This window comes from Helobdella robusta (genome assembly GCF_000326865.2).
Source record: "Helobdella robusta unplaced genomic scaffold HELROscaffold_28, whole genome shotgun sequence".
In the NCBI taxonomy this organism is placed as follows: domain Eukaryota; kingdom Metazoa; phylum Annelida; class Clitellata; order Rhynchobdellida; family Glossiphoniidae; genus Helobdella; species Helobdella robusta.
Window position 1 is genome coordinate 569894 of NW_008704435.1, and position 25638 is coordinate 595531.

At 33.5% G+C, this 25638-nt stretch overlaps 2 protein-coding genes across 2 annotated transcripts in view; one reads left to right on the top strand and one right to left on the bottom strand.

The window, feature by feature from the left end:
• The window catches only part of HELRODRAFT_187099 (hypothetical protein), a gene marked incomplete at its 5' end in the record, with an annotated part of 23223 nt that extends 23084 nt beyond the window's left edge, over window positions 1-139 (top strand). Inside the window, one exon of the mRNA XM_009020460.1 lies at window positions 1-139. This exon is cut by the window's left edge and continues 87 nt beyond it.
• Window positions 140-5062: 4923 nt separating this feature from the next.
• Window positions 5063-16103, bottom strand: HELRODRAFT_187100 (hypothetical protein; the record flags this gene model as incomplete). Its single annotated transcript, XM_009020461.1, has 16 exons — window positions 5063-5517; window positions 5681-5810; window positions 5964-6086; window positions 6385-6548; window positions 6615-6756; window positions 6871-6960; window positions 7096-7235; window positions 8045-8153; window positions 9216-9295; window positions 9687-9764; window positions 10727-10790; window positions 11092-11197; window positions 11443-11556; window positions 12698-12864; window positions 15722-15747; window positions 15810-16103. 16 exons carry the CDS (start codon window positions 16101-16103, stop codon window positions 5419-5421), a joined length of 1926 nt encoding a protein of 641 aa, XP_009018709.1. The 3' UTR covers window positions 5063-5418.
• Window positions 16104-25638: the final 9535 nt, after the last annotated feature.

Consider the following 25638-nt stretch of genomic DNA (forward strand, 5'->3'; position numbering starts at 1 on the left):
CAAGATCTTTATAAATTATTGTATTTTTGATAGTCTAAACCCAAAATAATATATATATCTATATATATATATACGTGTGCGTGCGTGTGTATGTGTGTGTGTTAAATAGGGTTGTTTGTTGGATTTGCCTATTAAAGGTTATTTTTTAATTATTTACTCGGTTAGAACGGAAGTGGTCATTTACTTTTATTTGTCATGCTAATATTCCTAGAGTTAAAACAAATTAATAAGCTTAAGCAAATTTTTATTGGACGGAAATAATTCTTCTTTTAAATTTCTCCTCGCTGGATTTCGGTGGATCCTTCTTTGTACATATTTTTGTTTGATTTCGTGATTGTATCAAAGTTAGGGTCACCTGTCGAAAATTTTGATATTCGCATTTCTGTGGCAAAAAAAGCGTCATACATGAAACTTAGGCAAACAAAATGTTGCCATATTGGTTTGGAACTTTATTTTATCGAACCCACACACACGCACACACACACGCTCATATATATATATATATATATATATATATATATATATATATATATATAAATAATATAATATCTGTATGCGTGTTATAAAACTTAATATTTAGCGCAACCCTCAGACATTTTCCAACCTAGAAAGCACAATCAAATTGAATATGTGGGTGTAGATGCATTTATACGAGAGGTATAAACAACCAATATTATGGTTGTAGCTTGTAAGGGCTTTTGGTTTGTGTGTCGTCGGCTTAATGCGTAGTCTCATTCGGTCAAGTCTGTTGGTCATTTGTTGTTCGTTTGTTTGTGCCATTCAGTGGCTTGCCGACCCTGTATATTCAACATCTCCACATTTTTGTAATTTAACTTTAAAATAATATTTGCATTTTAGGATTTTATATGATTTGTTGATGCTGTGAAACTTTGTAAATAATACTGTTGATGACAACATCATTACACATTTACTATGTGGACCCACCATTACATATTAACTATACGGACTCACCATTACATATTAACCATATTGATTCACTGCGGTGGATTCACAGGGAATATCGGTAGTTGTAGGAGATATGCCATTATAGGAATAATGCCAATAGAGTGAGGACGATGATTAAATGTGAACGATATTGGTATCAATATATTATTATACACACATTATTAAATTTTTATGAGTTCTTTAAATTTCTATCTAGGTTTTTATTAAAAATTAGCTTTTCATAGAATGTTTTCAAAGCTTCTTTGCAATTTGCGGAGTTTTTATTGGACATGCCCTTTATCCCGTGCTAACTTTTTAAATGCTGTTATTCCTGCGCCATCGTCTCATGTACTGTACTGTCCCTTCCTTCGTTGTGGTTACGTTCCATTTATATTGTATCATTATTAAAAGTCTTCTTTTAAAGTTGCTTTGTAGTTTTTATGGCACAGTGGCGAAACATAACCTGTCGGTGTCGCTATCGAGTATTACGTGAATCACTCATCTGCATTTGTATCATTATTAAAAGTCTTCTTTTAAAGTTGCTTTGTAATTTTTATGGCACAGTGGCGAAACATAACCTGTCGGTGTCACTATCGAGTATCACGTGAATCACTCATCTGCATTTGTGTAGTACTTAACTTGTATTATATTCCCACATATGCGTGCGTGTGCGTGTGTAAGCCCGTTATATAAAAATTTGAACCAGCATTTTTGCAAGGGGCCGCTACGTTTTGTTGAATATTCAATTAGGTTAAAAACAGCCAAGGTTACAGAAATTGGAAAAATATATACCCTAATCTTAACTCGGTCATCATTTATTTGCAGCTGAATAAATTTTTGTAGCTGGCCTTATTAACTATTTATTCGCTACAAATTCTATATCACGGCCTACATCACGTTTATTGGTTGACGGAGCCCGTTATATATATATATACACACACACACACACACACACACACACACACACATATATATATATATATATATATATATACTCAAAACAATGCACTTTTCCTCGTGTTAAATGAATAGTTCGATTTGGTACAACCTGCTGCCCCATAATTTCGTATCTTATGTAATGAGTGCATGCCATTCGTTCAATTCATTCAACTATATGCACAATAATGTTCATCATCCTTTGTTTGTTTGTACGTCGTTTGTTACGTCCGTTGATTTGTTTGCTTGCTGCGTTTGTTATGTTTACGATAGTGTAAGTTATGCTTGTTCAAGTGATAATAATTTTATTTTATTCATTTTTTCCTATTTTATATATATATTTATCTCACACACACACACTCACACACACGCATATATATATATATATATATATATATATATATATATATATATATATATATATACAATATATATATATAATATATGTGCTGGTAAAAGACCATAATTAATGCAGTAATTTATGGAATCAACCGAATTTCTAGCGTTGGATACTTTTTTGTTACATTTCTCAATATTTCTAACAGAATTCTTGTCGTCGTAATTTATTTTATTAAAATCAGAATAATATACAGTTTTACAATTCGAAAGTGAATTATTTATATATATATATACGTATATATATACACGTATACATATACACGTGTATATATATATATATATATATATATATATATATATATATATATACAGTAATTTATGAAGTCTGTTGACCTATACGTTGGAAACAACGCTAGAAATTCGATAGATTTCATAAATTTCTGCTTCAATTATGGTCTTTTACCAGCATGTACTAAAATATCTATGACCAACCGAAGAAACTTAACAAGCGAAGGACAACGTGAGCAACGAATGCTCCATCATCTTTTTCATGAGTTGATAGCAAATTAACGCTAGAAATTCGACAGATTTCATAAATTACTGCATTAATTATTGTCCTTTATCAGCATATGTATGTGCGCGTCTGCGTGTGTATGTATAACATTCACTATTTTATTTATCGTCTTTAAAATTTTTTTTATCACCTTGGTCTTATCTCATTTTAATAGCCGTGTAAGGCCGTCGATAAAAGAAATGCAGTCGTCATCATTCACTGAATTTTTATTGCAGACACCATCGTGTATATTTCATATAATATTAATTATATTCAAGTTTGTAAATACATTCATAACGTTGTTATTCAAATTAGGGTTACAACGTTAAATTTGATGGACAGTTGTGCCCGCCAGTCTCCGTGCACATTGCGTCGCGTTCGAAATTTGTTATAAATTAGTTTATAGGTTGGCACATGTCTTATGCTTATTATTGTGAATCCATGTACCACCAGTACATCGGCATACGATCAAATCATTTCTAGAAATTAAATGTATAATTGAGAGTCGTTCTTATTTATTTTAATTAATTATTTATTTATTTATATTTGGCTTCAAAACATTTTCAATCTTGTAAATGCGATTTGTGTGTTATTGTTTTAGACTTTGTTTTATTATAAGTTAAAAATAATTTTAACTCTTTTTACATAGTTCAGTTGGTATTTATGATTTTATCATTTTTTGTGATTACGTAATAATTATTTCATGAAAACCATAATTTAATTAATTAATCATTTAATTTATCAATCAATCAATTGATTGATTGATTGATTGATTGATTGATTGATTGATTGATTGATTGATTGGCTTGTGAATAAATTCATTCTCCACTCTGTTTATACGTCAAAACGTTCTGTTAAATTTAAATTTCAAAGGTAATGTGCTAAGATTGTAAAGCTGACGGCAATCATTTAAACGGAGGAGAAGTCATAGCAATAACTTCTTACTTCTCGAAATTTGGCTAAATGACGAGCAAACCGTCATAAGATTTTTTTATTATTCCTTTAGTAATTTTCTAAACCAGATATTTTTTTGAAAATTAGGTGTGTCTCAGAAAACAAAATGTTAACATGTAAATCGTTGAAAAATGTTGAAATAGTCTCTAGTCGTTGGAGCTGTTATTTGGCTACTTTAAATCTATTTTGATGCTTTTTAGTTGCTGGCCAAAATTTCTAACCGGGCTACACACCACCCACGTCGCTTTTGAAAAACCTTTTTGCCCATTGAAAATCAAATCAATTTTTATAAGTGAGTTCATGAAATTATTTCTGATGGATAAAACGCTTTTGTATGATCGAAACCAGCCGCGTCTATGTAATGAAATTTCTATTAGGTTGGCAATATCACCATGTTGTAATTTTTATATCTTCGTAAGACCACATGACTGGCTTAATTAATTATTATTAAGTAATTACAGTTCTCGACAGAATAATCGCAAACTGACGCTTTTAAAAGAATTCAGAATTTAAACGATAGTAGTAGCATCGAGTCGTCGATGGTCTTGGCATCGTCACATGTGCAGTCGTGGAAGGGTATTTTGTGGTGCAACCGGAGTTCAATTTGCTACTTATTATTTCCATGCTGATTTGATGCCCGCCTATGGTAACGCCGTTTTACTAACCTGGTGGTGACTTTTGTACTGTCTGGATTAGACTATTGCAATTTGTTGCTGTATGGTGCTGGTGTAGTGGTAGTGAATAAAGTTTAACGAATCCAGGACGCTGCCGCCAGATTGGTCATTGGTCTAAGTAGACGTGATCACATTATAAAGTGGCTGGAAAGTCTCAGTAATCACAGTACACTCCTCTGACGAATGTCAATAGAGTGAATAACATAATAATAATCTTTGCCGAAACCGATGTCAGCGACATAGCCGATGATGGACAGTTGCTTAATTGTTTGTATCCAATATTAGTTCTGTAAAGACCAATGTTACGAGTTACGACATCGTGTATATCGCCTGCAAATATGCAACGCAATGGAAAATGATTGCGATAAGTTCCAGAAATAGATTTGAGATTTCATGGGAAGGAATATCCTGTTGGATATTTTCTTATGTTTATTTAGGATATTTGGTATTTAAATAATTGGATTACAAACGGATGAAAACAGTTTTTGTTTATTAGTGAGAATAAATTGATTAGTGCCGTCGCACTTTGCGTTTTCATTGAAATGACACGCATCTAATCATGGCGACAGTTTTAACTTATTTTGTCAAAATCTAGCAGGACGTTAGACCGCTTATCATGGTTTATATGTATTATGTACATCATGACTACTTGAAACACGAGTTTATATATTTAAATTTATTGGATGGTAAATAAACTTTCATGAATCAGCGAAAAATGTTGAAAATAATTTAAAATTGCACAGATAGGCTATGAGTTGCCTATTTAAATTATAGGCACGTGATAGTTCATAAATGTTTTACGGAGGATACGGTGATCAATATTTCGAGATCTTTGCTTCAAGAACTATTTTGAACTTAACTTTGGCTTTCTCATCACAAATTACAGGAATTTTAAACAAATGGTATCGACATTTACTATTCAATTTAACGATGTTAATACAAATTTATTATTTACAAATTTTGATGGGCGATGGAAGATAATGTGTATAAAAATATATATTATTAATGTTCTCCGCTTTAGAAATCTTTGTCCCAGCCAGTGAGATCATCTGGTGGGTCGGGGTCAGTATCAGGAGGAAACGTATCAAAATTGCTCACATCCGATCTATCTTTCACCTGAATCAGTGATTCGAATTGTGAGTTATCATTTTAAGCAATTTGTTTCTTTTATTCAATAATTAATAAAAAATGTTAAACGTAATTACTCAAATCTAACTGGCAACAGAAATTTAAACTCGTTTCTTATATTATAAAGATTTTCAAAATTGCCAATAATTACCAGAAGTATGAAAGGCGCTCTTAAAGCTTTGTTTTTCAGGGCTTCCCAGTTGAAATTGTTCAGCCACTTGTGTTTACGAACATCTTTCAAGTTAATTGATCCGTGTCCAAGCCGATCTGATGGATTGTCTCTGTTCAACATAGAACAGAAGTTTTACATTAAAATTGAGGAAACTGAACTTGAAACATTCAAATATATGTGCCAAATAACTATCACCACGAACTTATTTGTTTATCAAAATAATAATGAAATTATTTTAGAAAATAAAAAAAATATTATTTGCCTGCAAAGTTTTCTAATAAAACTTTGTGCATGTTTTGGAATCTGGCTGGAAAAGCTGACGTTGTCGATTCCTTTGAGGATGAGATTGTAGGTTTTCATAGGCTCGGAAGCAGTGAACGGAGGACTGAAGAAAATAATAAAGATAATGATATTATTATTATTATTTTTATTATTAATAGTAGCATTAGGAAGGGCAGTAGTAGTCAAATCGTTTAGCAATTCATGTTTTTGCTTGGAAAAATAAATTATTTTTGTAATGGAAAATATATTTGATGGAAATCAGCAACGACTGACGCAATTACTAGACAAACTTAAATGACTAGTTCCTGTTACAATAAAATCGATTTCATTTTCACAACTTAATTTAGATGTTTTAGTATATACATATTTTAAATAGTAAATTGATAGTATATTTCACCAACTTTCCGCTGAGCAGTTCGTAGGCAAGTATACCAAGGGACCAGAGATCTGATGTGGCGTCATGTCCTCTGTTCAGTATAATTTCGGGAGCAACGTATTCAGGAGTTCCGCAAAACGTCCAAGTACGACGACCAACTCCTATTTTTTTGGCAAATCCAAAATCGACCTGAATATTTACAGAACGGAAATTTTAAAGCAAGAACTAATTGGTGGCAAATTACAGTAAACAGACCATTTTGATGTAACCATAATCATCGAGGAGTAAATTTTCAGGTTTGAGATCTCTGTAGATGATTCCTTTAGAGTGCAGGTAGGTGAGAGCTTCGATGACGCATGACACATAAAATCGGCTGGTGCTATCGTCAAATGAAACTCTGAAATCATTTCAATGCTTGGCGCTAATAAACTCATAAAGACAAACCAAGTGGCCAGTTTAAAGAAAGAAACTACAAAATGACGATCCTTATTTAAATAACTGAGAAACAAACTTGTCTCTGAGCAGAGTCCAGAGTTCACCTCCAAGACAGGGTTCCATCAACATGTACAAGTACTTGTTGTCTTTAAATGTTTTGAACAATCTAAATGACACCGAACAAAAAAAAATGTTGAACGATCTAAGTACTTATTTAATAACTAGTAAAAATAAGCCTATACTTTCAATGAAGAAAAAGTTTACAATTTATAATTAGCATAAAAAAGACGAGGAATCTTACTTGACGACGAAATCGCATTTGCATTCGAGCATAATGTTCCTCTCATTCAGTATGTGTTCCTGCTGCCTCGTCTCCACGATGTGACTCTTCTTCATTCTCTTCAGAGCAAACGATCGGTTCGTGTCGTGCAACGGTTGAACCTGTTCACAAATGTTTGTTTGTTTGTTTGTTCGATTGTTTTTTCAATGGTATGTTTGGCATTTGGCTGATTGCTTGTTTGTTAGATTGTTTGTTTAATTGTATGTTTGGCATTTGGCTGATTGTTTGTTTGTTAGAATGTTTGTTTCATTGTTTGTTTGTTTGATTGATTGTTTGTTTTTTGCTCAATTGTTTGCTTTTTCGATTGTTTGTTAATTGTTAGTTTGTTCGAATGTTTGTTTAATTGTTTTGATGATTGTTTGTTCGACTGTTTGTTTGGTTTTCGTGTTATTTTAAACTGCCCTTTAATGTTAACAATTTTGCTAAATAAACTAACTAATCAACACTTGCAATTTACAATTATTTTCATTTTTGAAAAAAGAAATTTTTTTAGAATGATGGAACAAGTGAATAAAAAGTTGTTGAATAAAGCGTGTTAAAAGTTCAGTATGATAATCAGGATGCGGTATTACGGATGGCAGTTTCTCGTAGCAACAACCAGCTCACAACAACAACAACAACAACCTGCACACAACAACAACAACCAGCTCACAACAACAACCTGCACACAACAACAACCAGTTCACAACAACAACCTGCACACAACAACAACCGACACACAACAACAACAACCGACACACAACAACAACCAGCTCACAACAACAACCAGCTCACAACAACAACAACAACCTGCACACAACAACAACAACAACCTGCACACAACAACAACCGACACACAACAACCGACACACAACAACAACAACCAGCTCACAACAACAACAGCAACCGAAACACAACAACAACATCTCACCAGATCAACTCTGCCAAACCCTCCTATGCCAATAGTGGCAACAAGCTTCAAATCAGCAACGCTCCTGATGTCCTGAGGTTCCAGGGCCACTTGGGACAGGTTGATTGTGCTGTTGTGTTATATTAACATCGTGCAACGTAGCATCGGGTCATTAAGTTGCGTTGACAATTATTGCAAGCTAGCACATAAATAAATTGAAGTTGATGGGAGTTGGTTGGCAAGTAAAGTCATGTGTCGTTAGATTCGGGTCATTTGAATGATATATTCCAAAATATATTCGAAAAAAACTTACCTATCGGTTCTTGTGGGGGTAGTTGAGATGCTCAACTGCGTCATCATCTGGGCGATTGCTCTGCAGAAAGTTGCATGTGCGTTATACAAATATTGAACAACTGTACAGTGTACATACGTCGAACGGCGCAATGCGTACAAATACTGAACGCATTTTTGTTTTGTGTAAGTATCGTAAGTTTAAATTATTGAATCATATGTGCTACATAAACTACAAATGCATTAAGGGTCTTTAAAATTATGAAGAATCAAGAATGAAAAAGAAAGTAGTTTGTACTCATTTTCAAGCAAGTAGACCTCGGCGCCTGCCTCACCCGCCACCACGATTGTCTGGGAAGTGATCTTCCTGTTTTGTGCGTTAATGAAAGTTGGTTTGATTTCAGAGCGGCCAGAGGCTCGGTCCCGCGCTGCTGCAGTTGTCGGGTTCAAATGCAAGAGATGTGCACGCTGTGTACTTGCCGGTAGTTGAATCCAAAAGAACATCTAATCTAATATGGCATAGGGCGCTATATAAATTAATACTTTTTCTGAAGGAAATGTCGTTGTTGTTAATAATTAATATCTTTGTTGATGTTTTCCTGTTTAACGTCTGATTTGTTCTGTTACATTCCATGTGATATGGTGTGGCTGCTTGTGCTAGCTGCCGTTCATTTACGGTTTTCAGATGTTATTTTGTATAATGTGAACTGATATCGTTTAGGTTGGTTGCGTACATTGCATATATATGAATGCCTTGAATACCTACATACATATTCCCTTAGAATGGTCTGAAAGGCTGTATAAACTTAAAAACTCTTTTTCTCTTTTCTCTCTCTCTCTCTCTCTTCTCTGGTCTCTGGTAATGTTTTATAGAGCAAGACAAGCAAACAAAACGACTGACCCGATGGAGTCGACACATCCGAAGTATTCACCGGCCTTGTACGTCCGCAGAAGTTTGCCGTCATCCTTTATTTCTGACACCTGGTCAGATGTGGGAGGTTTCAAGGGGCGTGAGGAGGATGGTGGTTGTGACGAATGGTTTTGATGATGATGATGAATAATGATGATGATGATGAATGGTTTCCATGATGATGATGATGATGATGATGATGATAATGGTTTCGATAATAATAATGATGATGAATGGTTTTCATCATGATGATGATGATGAATTGTTATGGTTTGGAGATTTGAATGAGCGAATAATGTTTGACGTTATTTTTAGTTGCCTTGTTAAAAACTTTGAATAATAATACTCTTGCGAGTTTAAGAACCACAAAAATATGCACAGACAACGTCTGCATTGAAAATATTGAGATAAAATTGTTTTAAATACAATTGAAAACTGACAGAAAACATTTTCATAACTAACAACTCCTTTGGAGATGATGTACAGGCAGTTCACGATGTCATGCTGGTTGATTATTTTGCTGTTCTTCGAGTACACCATCTGTTGAAAATTTATCTAAACTGATTAAAGGTTAAAGGTCAATTGCACTCCTCCTATGCTCAGAGGAATCAACAACACGCCCAAACACCCTGTACAAATACATGCAAAACGCTGCATGACGTACGAAGCACGTGATGGGCAGAGATCGAATCGAACCCGGTCATATAAAGATTTTGTTTAGGGGTATGTAGGTGTGTTTTTGTGTGTCTGTGTGCGGGGGCGTAGTTATGTGTGGGTGGGTGTCTGTGTACATTTCGTTTGTTATACAGTGTGTTAACACTTGCTGATAAGGATGAATTATAAAATTAAACAAAAATTTGAATTCCAAAATGTGAAACAGCAGACATCACGAAGTCAAACTCATGTTGATATTCTTTTATGAACAATGAAAAAAAAATGCATTTTTTTTTATATTATTTTGTATGGAACATTTTTTCATTTGTTAATCTTCAATTTGTTATTCCACAGAATGTTGGACTATGCCAAAGTTGTGGAATAAACAAATGCTTCCAACGATATCTATTTACCAATATTTATAAACGACTCAATGAAGCATGAAAAAAACTTCATGACAAATGTGTAGACACGGGTTGCAAAACTGGACTAATTTCACAAGTTAATTTAATGAACTAGCGTTCAAACTCCATTAAATTCTTATCAAAAATTCAATCTTTTTAGCATTTTGGTGGTCTGTTAGTTGATATTGTTTGTTTTATTGAGTTATTTATTAATCAAGATTATAATTTTTTAAAATCTGACGTGTTGTAATTAAATGGATCGGTTGAATGGATTGGTTGAATGGATTGATTGAATGGATTGATTGAATGGATCGGTTGAATGGATTGGTTGAATGGATTGGTTGAATGGATCGGTTGAATGGATTGGTTGGATGTATCGGTTGAATGGATTGATTGGATGATCCAACTCGATAGATCGACTGTTGAAATAATATAAACATTCACTTCATCCAAAGTGTCCACGAGATGCTTCAAGACATTTTCACTTTCGTTCCTGTACTTCGGAACTCTGTTAACGATAACACAAGTTAATTTTTAGCGCTCATCAGCGCACCAGCGGTTGACACACAAGATCAAAAAAACTTCGTCGAGGAATACGAAGCAACAAAATTGTCGGCACCCCAAAGTACACGCACTGAGCACCAGTATAAAAATATGCACATTAAACTACTAATCAAAGAACAACTGCCACAACTATTTCAGCAACGATAACAACAACGACGATACTACTACTACTACTAATAATAATAATAATAATAATTAATAATAAAAATATACAAAAGAATAACAATAATAATAATAATAATAACTTTTTAATGAGCTCCATTTTTTCTTTTTCCTTCATCATCTCGGCCCGGATGAGAACTCCCTGGTAGACGTGCCTATCGAGTGCCCACAACTTGCAGGGGTCCAACGCTGACGGGAAGGAGCAGCAAGAAAATTAACATCAAACTGAATTCAGGACTAAACATGACTCGAACTACTGCAACGATATTTGGATGGATGGTTGCATAACAAAAATAACATTCAGTTCACCATGTGAATTTAAACATACAACATCATTTATACAATAAAGAACTCACATAGAACATGCACACTTACCATAATTTTGAATGAATGAGAATGATAAGAAGAAAGAATGCTCCAAGATGCAAACGAACCTGTGACAGTGGCTGTCCTGGTGCAGTTGTAGAGGACAGCCAACTCTCCGAAGACCTTCCCCGGAGTCATGACGGACAGTCGCATGCCTTCCTTCGTCACCTCCACCAAACCAACTGCGTCGTGTTCCAAATTATCTTTCATTACAACCAACCATTTCCAGCCCAACAACTTTCAACTCCATCATTAACTTATAACATGATATATTTTTATAATATTTGCATACGAGCGTCCAAACCATCACATTAATTATCGAAGTTCTCAAAAATTAAATTAAGCGAGCAATACCTTGAAAAATAAAAAATGTTGTTAATTATTTGCTTATTTGTTTTATTATAGTTAGCCAACAAGATTTTTTAAATAATTAAACTTATTTGTCTTTACAAATATATTTTATAAATTGCAAATATAATTATACGTGTACTCAAATGATTGATTCAACAGCATTTATGCTTCAAGATGTAATTGTTCTGAAAGGTGCTTGCTTTAATACTCAATTAACTCTTATGATTAAGTGGGTGATTGATGAGTTACTCAACTTCATAAAAAGGTTCAATTTAAAATCAGTGGCTGTCTGGTGCAATTTTAAAATTATTTGAATTTGGTTAACACCAAATAAGATATCTGGCTAAATTATTTAAAAAAAGAGTTCTTACAAATACTTCTCGGACAACTCATGTCATATACCGCAGACATTCTGCTTTTAGCAGAAATCCCACACGTGATTAACATTGCCGCATCTGCATTGATGCTAGACAAACGACGCTTCCATCAGACGAATGAAACTTTCAACGACAGAAAAGCATTCTGCAACTTCAGCAATGCTTTCTATAACACAAATAAAAATTTCTGTAACACAAACGACATACAACTCAGGTAGCTACGCCACATTCATCATTAGGTCATTTTGTATGTGACAATGAAACCAAATAAAAAACAAAAAGATAGGAGAACAACAAAACACAAAAACCAAAGCAGAACAAACAGCACAACAACATGTTAACATTTTGAAGCAATTACAATATCTAAACATAAAAATTTCCAAGTGCTTTGCAAATTCTGGCGAGAATGCATACTCGATCATCAAAAAACTGTCCCCTGTCATTCAGGTGTGCAAATAGATGTCTAACAATGTACGAACGTACGTATGTTGTGTGAAAGAGATGTAGTTATTTATGCACGCACGTTGTGAAAAAGTAAAATTATTTGTGTACGTGTATGAGCTGGGCAAGTGAGTTGCGGCACACCAAAACATACCCTCCATGACGTAGACAATGGAACCAACATCTCCTTCCTTGATGATGACACTGCCCTTCTTGTACTCGACCGGGTACATGTGCTCCACAATTTCTTTTATGTTCTGAGCTGACAGGTTCTTCATGAACTCGTTGCTGCGGATTGCTTCAATCAGGAAATCTTTTGTCCTGGTTTCAATGTGACAATATTTAGGTTTTACCATTAATTTCAATAAAATTTGTTGGGTTTCAGCAAGTTTTGACCCCAAAAGTGAGTTTCGGTTTTTGCCTAAAGTCAGTTGAATCTTCGGTTTTGCCAAAACTTAATTTAATTCTTTTTAGATTGCTATTGTAGCGAAAACGTTATTATTAATTGAATTGCATGTATGAAGTTAAAATATAAAGTTGGTCGTTATTAACAAGAAACAAAACTTTATATTACATTTATGCTTACAGTTTTACAGACCTACAAACACACACCACACACACATACAGAGAGAAAGAGAGAGAGAGAGAGAGAGAGAGTGATACACATATTTATAGTGGGAATAAATAACTGGTTTACTACTAAGAAGTTCTGAATATTCGTCTTAAAACGTTAAGTGAATATTTTAATAAAAAAAATTTGCTTTTTTTTAGCAGTCAATCGTAACAGAAATAAGAATTTCTTTTGAAAAAAAACATATAATTTTATTCTTTATTAACTAACAGAGCCTTTATTCTCATTGTTCCGTCAAAAATTTTATTTTATTGAGAAGATCTGCCATCTTGGCCAAAATTGAAACAAAAGACAAAAATTTGGATACTGTTAAAATTTCAATACTGATGTTAGAGTTCATTCTTTTGGTCCAACCGTTGCACAAGACTTGTTTGATGACTGAATTTTGAATAACAACAATAACAAAAAATACTTTTCACATACGGTGTCGTTGGTTACCTAAAATTATTTTGATTAATAATAATGCTTACTAAGATTGATCGTATATTCATTGTTGCTGAAAACATATACCAAAGCGAATTATTTTAACTTCATTGTTGATTGTTATTCTAATTGGATGCACAGTTTGAAATGGAACTGACTAATTAATTAAAATGTTTGTACGACTCATTAACTGCTTGGACAATGTTTTAATTAAGCAGAACATCGTTACAAACCTCGATAGCAATCATTTATGCGAATTTTATTTTTTTCAATTTCTTAAAAAATCTGAACAATAAAAAATTGCACGAGCTGGTTCCAGGTTCCACAAAGATGATGTGATGACACAAACGTTGACATAAACTTTTACAAATTTATTCCATCTTTTATCAATAAAACCTCTTTGGTCACGTAATTTGGTATCAACACGCTCTTACCAATTGTAATTTAAGGTTTTCTTGTATAACTTTATATAAATATTCAATTTCAGCAACGATCGAACAGCATTAACGACTGGTGATATTTTGCCATTGATTAGCCACGATGAGGTTGTTTTAACGTTTCCACGTGGCAGGTGAATGAATTTTCGGGAAAAAAAATATTTGGAGCTGCAAAGGAAGAACGTACTCGACAAAATTTCACTCAATTTGGCTCAAGAAATTTTGAGAAAATGGAGAATACCGACAATTTTTATCATTCAACCGACACTGTATTTGTTTATGTAACAGTTTTCTGCTATGTAGACCAGTTTGTTCATGTACACAACTTTTTTATTTACCTACTACACAACTTTGTTAACAATAAATATCGCAGCATGATATTAATCAATAACTGCATTTGTTTGACAGTCTCAGCGTTCATTTATTTTACGTATAAAATGTAGTTTATGTATAAATCTTGTTTAGACAGGAATTTTATTACGTACATCGTTTTTGTTTATACAAACAATTTATATGTGTGCATAATTTATTGCAAAGGAATGGTTAAGAAAATAGTTCTCGTTCATTTGAAACGTCGATTACACTTAATTAGGAGCACTTTATTTGCGTCATCATCTTCCGACCGACCGTCAAGAACGCCACGAACTGGCGGCGAACTCCTAAATGAATGACACATAATTGCACTGGCCGAAATTGCGATTACTGCTAATAAACGAAAGTAAATCATCATTAAGCACTCGAACACCAACAACAACCAGGCATCAAACAACAACGACAACTGCATACTGTCTTATAAATTACTGTACTACAAATAAGGAAATGTCACTAGTTGGAACATCAGCACAGAACGATAAACAATTAGGCGCAACTGCATTGAACACCTGTTAATTTAAAATTTGACCCAGTAATTTGTCAATTTGTAACATATGTATTTGAATATTGTTTATATGAGTATACATTTTTTTTATCAAATAATTCATTTTTTAGCCTACATATTTAGCTTTTTAAACATAGATTCATAAGTTCTTAAAACTAAGTTTTTTAAATGTAATGAAAGAGGAGGTGAAGGTTCGAAGTTGAAGATTGTAGGGTGAGCTTTTGCTGAAAGTGAAGGAAAACAAAAATTCCTAAGTTATTAATTAGGCATTGTAGTTGTGAAGAGTTTTAACCTTCAGCATTGTCAAAGTTATATCGGGAGTATCATTATGTGAAGAGACCACAATTCTGCTGAAGCGCTTATTGACTGGTCCATTTCAATGCATCGGACTTTCCTATCTAAACAAGTCCAACTCTAATGCCATCTAACTTTTTTGTTTGAATTTGGTTTGTTATTTCATAACAGTTATTGTTTCATTTAAAGCGGTGAGTGTTCACGCTTGACGCTTTCAACGGTCACATGTTGACAGGGGTTCAACTTCCAACCTTTCGACATCACACGCACACAAGCTAAACTTTCAAATGATGTATTTAAAAATTGTGCTGATGGTCAAGGAACGCCAAAAAACTGCAAAAGTTTCACAGAATTAAGAATACAGGCAAATGCACACAAGAAACATTTTCAAACATCGGCATCATCATCTCCAAACAAACATGACTAATTATCATTATTAAGTCACAGTCACCGCAGACATTTCGTCAATGCGACATCCAAGTTGTCAATAATATTTTTATTAACTCCAGCAGCCACCATAAAATGAAAATGTAAGAATTGAACTGCTTAACATTTCAAAAAATGTAGTTACTCAACCACACAACTGAACAAACGATGTCGAAACTAACTTGGAAGATTTAGGGTGCGACTTGAATTGCTCGGTCGGAAGATCTTCCAAGCCCTTCAACTTCTTTGGTTCAGCTGAAATTCCTTGCGCTCTCACCTTGCGCCGTGAATCTGCCATGAGTCTGCTGGCGGGCGTTGGAATGATGCTCTTGTACTTGTCCAACTGGCTGTACAAGTCTTGAATTGTCTGATCTTTCTCGCTGATAACCTTTTCCAACTCTTTAATTTTCATTTCCAATTGTTGAATCTTCGCATTCAACTGGTCCAATTGCAGATTCTCGTTAGATCCCATGTTGGTGGCTGTATGTAGATGCGAACTGGGGGCGGTTGTTGTCGTTGATGATGTGATATTGCTCACAAGTTTGTTGTTGGTGAGGATGTTAATGTTGTTGTTGTTGTTGATGTCTGTGTTGTTGTCGCCCTTGGTGTTGGAGATGTTGATGTTGTTGGTAACGTTGTTATTGAGGTTATTGTTGGTGCTTGCAGGTGCTGCAATATCCTCTCGTCTGCAAAAGTTCATGATAAATTTTACACACATTATTCACGAATAAGACATTCACGTCATTTTAACTAATCAGTTGAATGGTTTTACTTTTTTTAATTTTTAAGCAATTGAAAACATTTGAGATATGATATGAATTGTATGTAGTTAGCAAGAAACGAGTGCGCGCAATTTGCTAGAATTAGAGCTTTAATAGCGTGCAAGTTGCAAAGAGCAATTGAGCTTATCAATTGTACCATTATCTGCATAGTTTAATTCTGAAATGCACGATTATAAACTATTCTTGGAACCTTGTCTGCTTGATGACACTAAATATAAATTATCAGATAAAATTGTAATAAACATGTCACATGTGTACGCTGTTAGCCTTGTATAAATTGCCAAAAGAATAACATCGCAACTTCAACACAAACAAAAATTAATTGTTCATATAAATGCTTCCTGCTATTGTGCAGTAGTTTCTTATATGTTTGTATACACATTTAAAAGTTCAGGTGAAAATAAAAAACTCAAAATAGTGGGAAATAATTAATTTGGTGGGCAATCACACTTTTTGTGAAAAACTTACCAAAGAGTGAATAAAGAAGAGAGAAAGAAGATTACTTTCTACAAATCGATGAAAACATTTCAATAAAAGCCATTAAGAATGTTTTAATCGGACCACATTCAGAACTGGTTATATTATAGTGGTGTGGTCCAATTAACCGAGTTTAAGTTTAATTTCTTATAAAAACGTTATAAATATGATTTTCGAATTTTAAAAAATTAAAATATTTTTGCAGTTGCTGCTTATTTATACGAGCATAAATTTAGTTCACCTGCACAAAATTATGATCAAACATGGCATAGAATCTCGTTTTAATCTAACTTTTGTTAATTTTTTAAAGTTCAGACCTTTAATGATTGAAAGAAGCAGAAAAAAACAGCTCGAACTTTACAGATTTCATCAATTGATTCACAACGTCTGTCTGCTCATATTCTTCACATTATATTTTATTCTCATTTTAATTTCATGTATACATCATGTTGCTATTTTTTACGATTTGGTTGATGAGCTGAATGAGAAATTCATACTACCACTGGTCTGTGTTATTCCAGATGCGTTGGTTAAATGGTTGTAATGTTAATGCGTTGGTTGTAAGGTGTCGGTTCATAACTCATACATGTTGGCTAAGATGTAGGTACCCGTTGAAAACTAATTATTACCAAATAATTTGCCAATTGATTCAAACTCTTTTAAAACTGAATGTAGTCAATAAATTTATTATTCAAATCAACTAAAAAAAAATGTTATTCACAACTTTTTACTCATTAAGAAAAATTTTAAAAGTAATTATATTTGCACGAATTGCATGTGAAGGTCTTACGAAAATAATATGCATCAGAGATGTAGAAACAAATCATATTAAAAGTATGGCTGGGCAAAAATTCAACCCGAAAAAACAATTTGTGCTAAAAATTAATTAATTGCTGCCAATTCATTTTCTTAAATTATGCGCTTTTAATTAATATTAGATGAATCCTAATTAGTTTCTAACTGCAAGCCACACACAAACAAACGCGCAACACCAAAACACCTAAGAGGAATTGTAACGATCATGTACAAAAAATTATTAAAAAATACTTTTTACGAGCCTTAACAAACGACACCATACACAGTTGTTTGTTGTGTGATCAAATGGTTTGAAAAAAGTTCAAATCTCAATTAAAGTAGAACCGCTTGAAGTTTGTTCTTGATTTACAGTCATCTTCGAACAGAAGTGGCATGAGCTAAACTTTTGAAAGCCACTCTTACATAAGAGTTGATAGGTCAGCCAGAAATGCTGTTGCATAATTTTTCACGATGTTCAGTTGTTTGTCAACAGCCGTGACTCTTAAAATTAATTGTGTGTCTTCTTCTCAAGCTGCTCTGTGCAGAAACACAGTTGTTCTTGTGGGTAAAGATTGTGTCCTTCTGATTTGAATAAATCTCAATCAAATATTTACTTGACACAAAAATAAAATTTTAACATCCTGCAACAAATGAATGTCTGCTTAATTTACAAAAAAAAGATTGATCTCTTCAAACAATCGTGCAATCGTCCAAACTCTACTGTCAACAATCTAACAATAATTAAATTTTAATACTCGCCTATGTTTGTTTACAGCTTCAAATTATTTGTTTGCCCGATAAACAAAGTATTACAAAAAAAATAAAATGTTATGTGTATATATACATACATACATATGTAAAGTGTATCTGTGTGTAAAGTGAATGTGTACCGTACGGTAGAGATGCACAACAGTGCAACACAACACGTGCAACACTGCATGAAAATGATCGAACAGCAGGCAGAGCAAACATTTCATCGAGAAACTTCGCCGAATGTGTTCATCAATTTTTATAACCTCTCAGAACTGATTGTTGCACAAAAGTTAATAGTACAAATTAAAACTATGCTGCTGATAATGATGATTGATACGACGACGATGATAATGATGATGACGATGATGACGACGATGATGATGGAGATGATGATGTCGGCTGTGATGATAATGATAATGACGATGATGATGACGATGATGGTGGTGGTGGTGTTGATGAGAAGAAAAATTGCATTAAAATGGCGACGATGGGTTGATAACATTGGGTTGGATGGTTGTTAAATGGAAATTGAATGACCGCGATGATGAAAATGTTTCAGTGATTTCGCAATTGAGATTGCATTTGCATTGGTGGATCATATTCGCATTGTTGGTCCAGGATATGTAAACTTAAACCTATCCGAGTCAGCAGTGTTAGGAAGGAGGCGTTGTATCAAAATGCGTGATGGTCTCAACATTTGTAATTAATCATTCAATAATTATGCAGATTGTGTGTTGTGTGTGTGTGTGTGTGTGTGTGTGTGTGTGTGTGTCATATGTTTATCATATTAGGTCTAATATTTAATTTCCGGGTGAAATTGTATAGTGAATGTTAGCAGTTGGAGAACCTATTCTAATAAGTAAAGAGAGTTTTAATGCAATGATGATGACGATGATGATGACGATGATGATGATGATGATGACGATGATGATGACGATGATGATGACGATGATGATGATGACGATGATGATGATGACGATGATGATGGCTAGGACAAATATTATTAATATTGTCAATATCATCATCTGAATATATAATATAAAATATAACATCGGATCTCACAAATTAAAAAAATAATGAGCACTATGATAATAATGACGACAATGATAATGATGCTGATGATGATGGCGATCAAGATGACGTCAGTGTTGATGATGACAAGGAATGATAAAAAAAAAACGCTCACCCCGATCGCGACGACCTTGCAATCCACTCCAAGAATATTCGTTTAAAGTTTAAGAAGCAAATCTTGAATGTTTATTTATAAGCACCTTTCGAGTTGTGTACGCAAAAACCTGCGGATCATGAGCACGTGCGTGTGTACGAAGGCATTTATATTTATTGCAATGCCAGCCAGACACTCGAGATTATCGTACGTGGTTGTATCAACTGCACAGCAGACCTATGCAATGATGTATGATGAGATGTCGCTGGCAGTCAACGAAAGACCAACACTTGTAGCCGATGAAATAATTTAATTGTTTCGTCAAAATTTAAATTTCTTATCGAAATCTTTATTCAGTCAGTTTATCGCTGATCCGTTTGATGATAGCAGGATTCCAATGAACCAACCTTTTGGGTCTCCTACCAAACGCTCAATAAATACATGCAAGATAATTTTATATCATGTAACTTTTCTCATTATTATTATTATCAAACCTTTTTTTATATAATTCTCTTTTTTAATATTAATTAAAAACTGTTGTCAATAACACAGTTGTATTACTATTACGCTTTAATACAATTTCAATTAATATAAATATTTAACTATTATTTAAATAATCATTTTAATTTATTATTTTCACAACACTAAAGTAGTTGTTAGAATATTTTAAGTATTTTCAACAAAATCTACCTTTATAGATACGTAAATAATTATACACATGCATGTACGTTTACATACATACATATATATATATATATATATATATATATATATATTACAAGAAAAACAAATTAGAATTTTAAAAGCGATCAGTGTCAGAGCGTGTTTCATATGAGGTCCGAACTAATGAAGGAAACCAGCTAAATAAATGTAAATAAATAATGAAACAGACAGACAAACAAACAAGCAAACAAACAAACGAACGAACGAACGAACAAACGAACGAACAAACGAACGAACAAATGAACAAACAGGTACGAGCAGTGTTTGATTCAATGTAGGTAAACATCAAGTTCGGACCAGTTCAAACCATGTCTGCAGCGCACATGCCACTCACTCGCTACTGCTGCTACTGCTGCTACTGCTGCAAAACTTCATTCTCGACCTCTTTCATTTCTACGTGTCAAACTTTTGCGTGCTCGAATGTACAACATATTTACTAACTTTTATGTTAGTATTTATGTCAGCACATATGCTCTTATTTAGGTTAGTAATTTATGTTTATGACGTGTTGTTAAAGATGAAAAATTAATTAAATTTATTATTAAAAAGTTTTAGAGTTATCTCAATGTTAAATATAAAAATGTTTCAAATAGGAAAAACAAATGTTGAAATGTAAATATTGAAAATTTAACGACATGTGTTTGTGTTATGTTATAATAAAGTTAAGTATATATATAAATAAATAAATATATATATAATATATACATACATATATATATATATACAATTATACATATAGAACTTGTATATTAAATAGACGTATTATAATACGTCTTATAATAATATTTATATATCACTCATAAAAATTAATAAACACATACATACACATACATACACACACTCACTCTCACACACATACTAAACATTTGTATGGCGCTATAATATTGAATATTTTCACAGGCGCTGTCACAAGATATATAAAATATCACAAATGCTATATGCTTATATATATATCTATCTATATATATATATATATATATATATATATATATATAGATAGATATTAACAGAAATAATATATAATTCCGAAAAACTCTAGTAAGGAAAATTGAAGAGACAAACTTTAAATTGATTAATGCAAACTATTCGGCGGAATTCATACAATGCTGTATAAAGTTAAAATATGGTCTCCTTCCAATATGTATAAATATATGTATTTTGGACGTTTCAATGCTATGTTCATTGCGGTGACGAGGGCATCAAGAAATGAACATAGATTGGAAACTCCAGTCTACGTATAAACTACAAATAAAGGCAATGCCTCAATGGAAAAAGTGAATGCACTGAGCAATTTAAAAACAGTACAACAAGAACATTCGTCAACAGCGCCTTCATCCACTCATCATCAACCAAAAAACGTGATGCGGAATTGAAAAGAATTACAAATCTCTGGGTAAACAATGGATACTGCACAACAATGATTGAAAGTATAATTTAAAATAAATTACAACAACTTAACAACCCACAACACAATGATCCAAACGCTGACATCATCTTCTATTATAGGATCATATGAACAAACACCAACTACAAAACGGACGAATCCGTCTTAAAACAAATCATTTATAAAAATTTCAAACCGACTAACCCTTCAGACAAAATAAATCTACAAATTCATTATAGGAATGCAAAGACCTCAAGCCTTGTCATTAACAACATGGTTCGGCTTTAAAACGTAGCCATCTGATATATGAATTTACATGTTCCCTTGACGGTTGTGCACGTCAGAATGCTTCGTTTATCGGAGTAACTACAACGTCGCTATCTAGACGTCTGACCATGCCCAAATGGTAAGGTTCTATAAAAACACATTAGAGCACACACATAATATTGAAATTACAAAAGAAGTTCTGGACAACAACACCAAAATAATATATTGTAATTCCAGTCATTCCTATCTGAAATTAGCCAAAGCCATTCTCATCGACATAAAACAACCCCTGATAAACAAACAACAAAAGATTTCAACAATACTTACTCTCGGCAAGAAGGACAATAATAAAATATACTAACAACACCAATGGTACCGACGATGACACCGAAGAGAGTAACATCGACCAAAGTGCTATCAAAGAGCAAGTAAATGGTACCAATTAAATGAGCACAATAACACCTAACACCAAAGCAATTAAACTTAACACCAGAGCAATTAGCACGAGCAAAGAAACCATATCAATTAGTAAATAAAACAGTAAAATTAACAAAGTCACTTATAACAATAAATGCAAATCACAGGAACAAAAGCTTGGGTTATACAAATTCTCTGTATAAAGTGCTGAAGATGATTGAAGAATCAAAATAGGTCTTATAAACTCGAGAATGAATTGGAAAACTGTGTATTATTCTAACTTAAATGAAATATATAAGGACGACAAGAATTTGGTTAGAAATATTTAGAAATGTAATAAAAAAAACTATCCAACGCTAGAAATTTGGTAGATTTCATAATTTACTGCATTAATTATAGTTTTTTTTGTCAGCATTTATATGTAAATGGCAATAGTCACTCCAATACATAAGAAGGATCTATCCAACTATCCTGGTAACTACGGGCCAATTTCGCTTACCAGCTCAAGTTGCCGGGTAATGGAAAAAATCATCAACAAACAAATGCTATCCTATTTGTCGGTCAACAAGTTAATATCCAACTTCCAGCATGGCTTTTTGCCTGCTCGATCCACATGCACTAACCTGTTACAATTTTTCAGTGGTTGGATGTTCCTTCGCCAACAAAAGGAAAGATGTGATGTTATTTTTCTCGATTTCAGGAAAGCGGTTGATTCTGTGTCGCACACCAAACTAGTTGATAAATTAAAGGTCTATGGAATTACAGGTAATTCTCTTTACCTGGCCGACCAACTTTCTAGCTGAACGTTCTCAACTCGTTCGAATTCAAGACAAATTGTCAGCTCCTCGCCGGTTACTAGTGGTGTGCCGCGGGGTAGCGTCCTGGGACTCGGGACCACCCTATTCCTGATTTTCATAAACGATATATATATATATATATGCATATTTATATATATTATATATATATATTATATATATATTATATATATTATATATATATATGTATATATATTCGTTCATTTATTCGTTCGCCCGTCCGTTCGTCCATCCGTCCGTTCGTCCATTCGATCGTTCGTTCGTTCGTTCATTTGTTTATTTATTTGTATGTACACACGCACATCGCACACACGTTAGGCCTATAATACTCATGATAGGATCATTACGGATTTAAAAATTGAGCAGCAGTGAGTACATTCTGAAAAATGTCAATTAATGCAGTTCTTACGAATTTGTTAGCAACTGACGACAGCCAGCAAAATCTTTGATGTTTAGTGAAAATTGTCTGGGAGTTAAAATATTGATAATACTTTAATTGTCACATATTGCGCTTGGAGGTACTGAGTTGATCGTCGTGTGCAGTTGCGTGGAAGACTGAATGATTTACAGACTAGTTCACCAGAATATTCAAAATAAGGGAAATGTTGAAAACCTGTTGTTGCTGCTGGCATTAACGTGAAGCACCCAGATACTTTAGAATATGTTTGCGTTGTTAATTGTTTCTTCACTCTGTCATGCGGTAATGTTTGTAGCTGCAACTGAAAATGTATTGTCAAAGTGAAAATTAGCTTACTCGACAATGGGGAGGTCTCAATTCAATTGTGAACCCAGGGTCTAAAGATAGCCTCTTTGTGCTAAAACGCTGTTAAACTGCAAACAAAGAAACAAACAATTCAACTGAGACAATGAGAGAGCCACCTAATGTTTCATGTTCTGTTTCTTGGCCGTTCGAAAGACATCTGTACAGAGCTGGAAAGTTACCCATCGTACGATGCGGTGAATGCGGAAGGTACGGAAGTGTACGTCTGCATGGTGTACGGTGTATATTGTATGTTATCTGTTGTATGTATGGTGTGTTGTGCAAAGTGAAGCAACTCAGCATTTTAGGGCAAACATTTAACATGCCTGCAATTAAGTTAGCCTTGAAAGAATTTGAAAGCAGGTCCGGTCCGTGTTGTTTGGAGCCTTGTATTGAAAAAGATATGATAATCTGGAGATATGAATAATCTGTTTGAATGTTTACAGTAATAAATATAACACACACACCACACACTATATATATATATATATATATATATATATATATATATATATATATATATATATATATATATATGATAGATAGATTCCTAGTGTGCTCTTCAGCCCGTGCAATCTATCGCTATTCATCCATTCATTGGCTGCCGTTCGCTGTTCAAGTGTTTGTAGTGAATTTCAAATTGAAGGGAATTTGATTAACAAATGTTAAACTGATCATGATCATTCAATTGTAGAGAATATTGCCTTGCTATCATGAAAACATGGTTTTAACGACTCTTTCTCCATAGACACAGTTGTGGAAATAAGAACGACACAATCGAGGTTGTTGGTATTTAGAGTTGGGCGAGAATAGCAAACACAAACACATCTGTAACTCCTTTCCAATTTCTTTCATTTAACATGGTGTTCAGAGGCGGGTTTTTATTTGCTTATTATTTCCAAAAGACATTCCCATTTTCTGCCATTTCCTTACATGCATTAACATTAATCGTTATACAGTAAAATATAATTTGCATGAAAAAATTATTGCAAATTAGCCGACTAATCAGTTTTTGGAAGTCCCACCTACAACGCTGGAAATGTTGGAAATGTTTTGGACTGGTGAGACTGTTGATATGCACACAAATCAGCTTGATCCTTTTTAAAGTGAACTATATTGCTCTTCTATTTTCACAAAATCACTACAAATCTATCTTTGCAATTGTTTCCGTTAAAATCTTTAGATGAATGCTTCTTTTCTTACTCCGAGAAGAATCACCTGGACAGGACAACGCATATCTGCTGAATCTTTTACCGTCGATCGCCAGGCATTGAATGTCAGTTCAATCAAGCCATCCGCAAATGTTAAATTCAATCGCTTTTTTTTATTGAAAAAATATCGGTCAGTCATAAAATTCTGAAGCTATGTTTATAAAAATAGAGCTAAGTTTATTTAGTTCAATAAATCGTATCGTATTACAGTTTAAAATGCCGAAACAGCGTAAATGTAGAAAATGTTTTGTTGTACATTTCACACAATGCACTGTTGTACATCTCATACAATGCGCCGTTGTACCTTCACACAATGCACTGTTGTACATCTCATACAATGCACTGTTGTACATTTCATACAATGCGCCGTTGTACCTTCACACAATGCACTGTTGTACATTTCATACAATGCACTGTTTTACCTTCACACAATGCACTGTTGACCTGGAATTCACAAT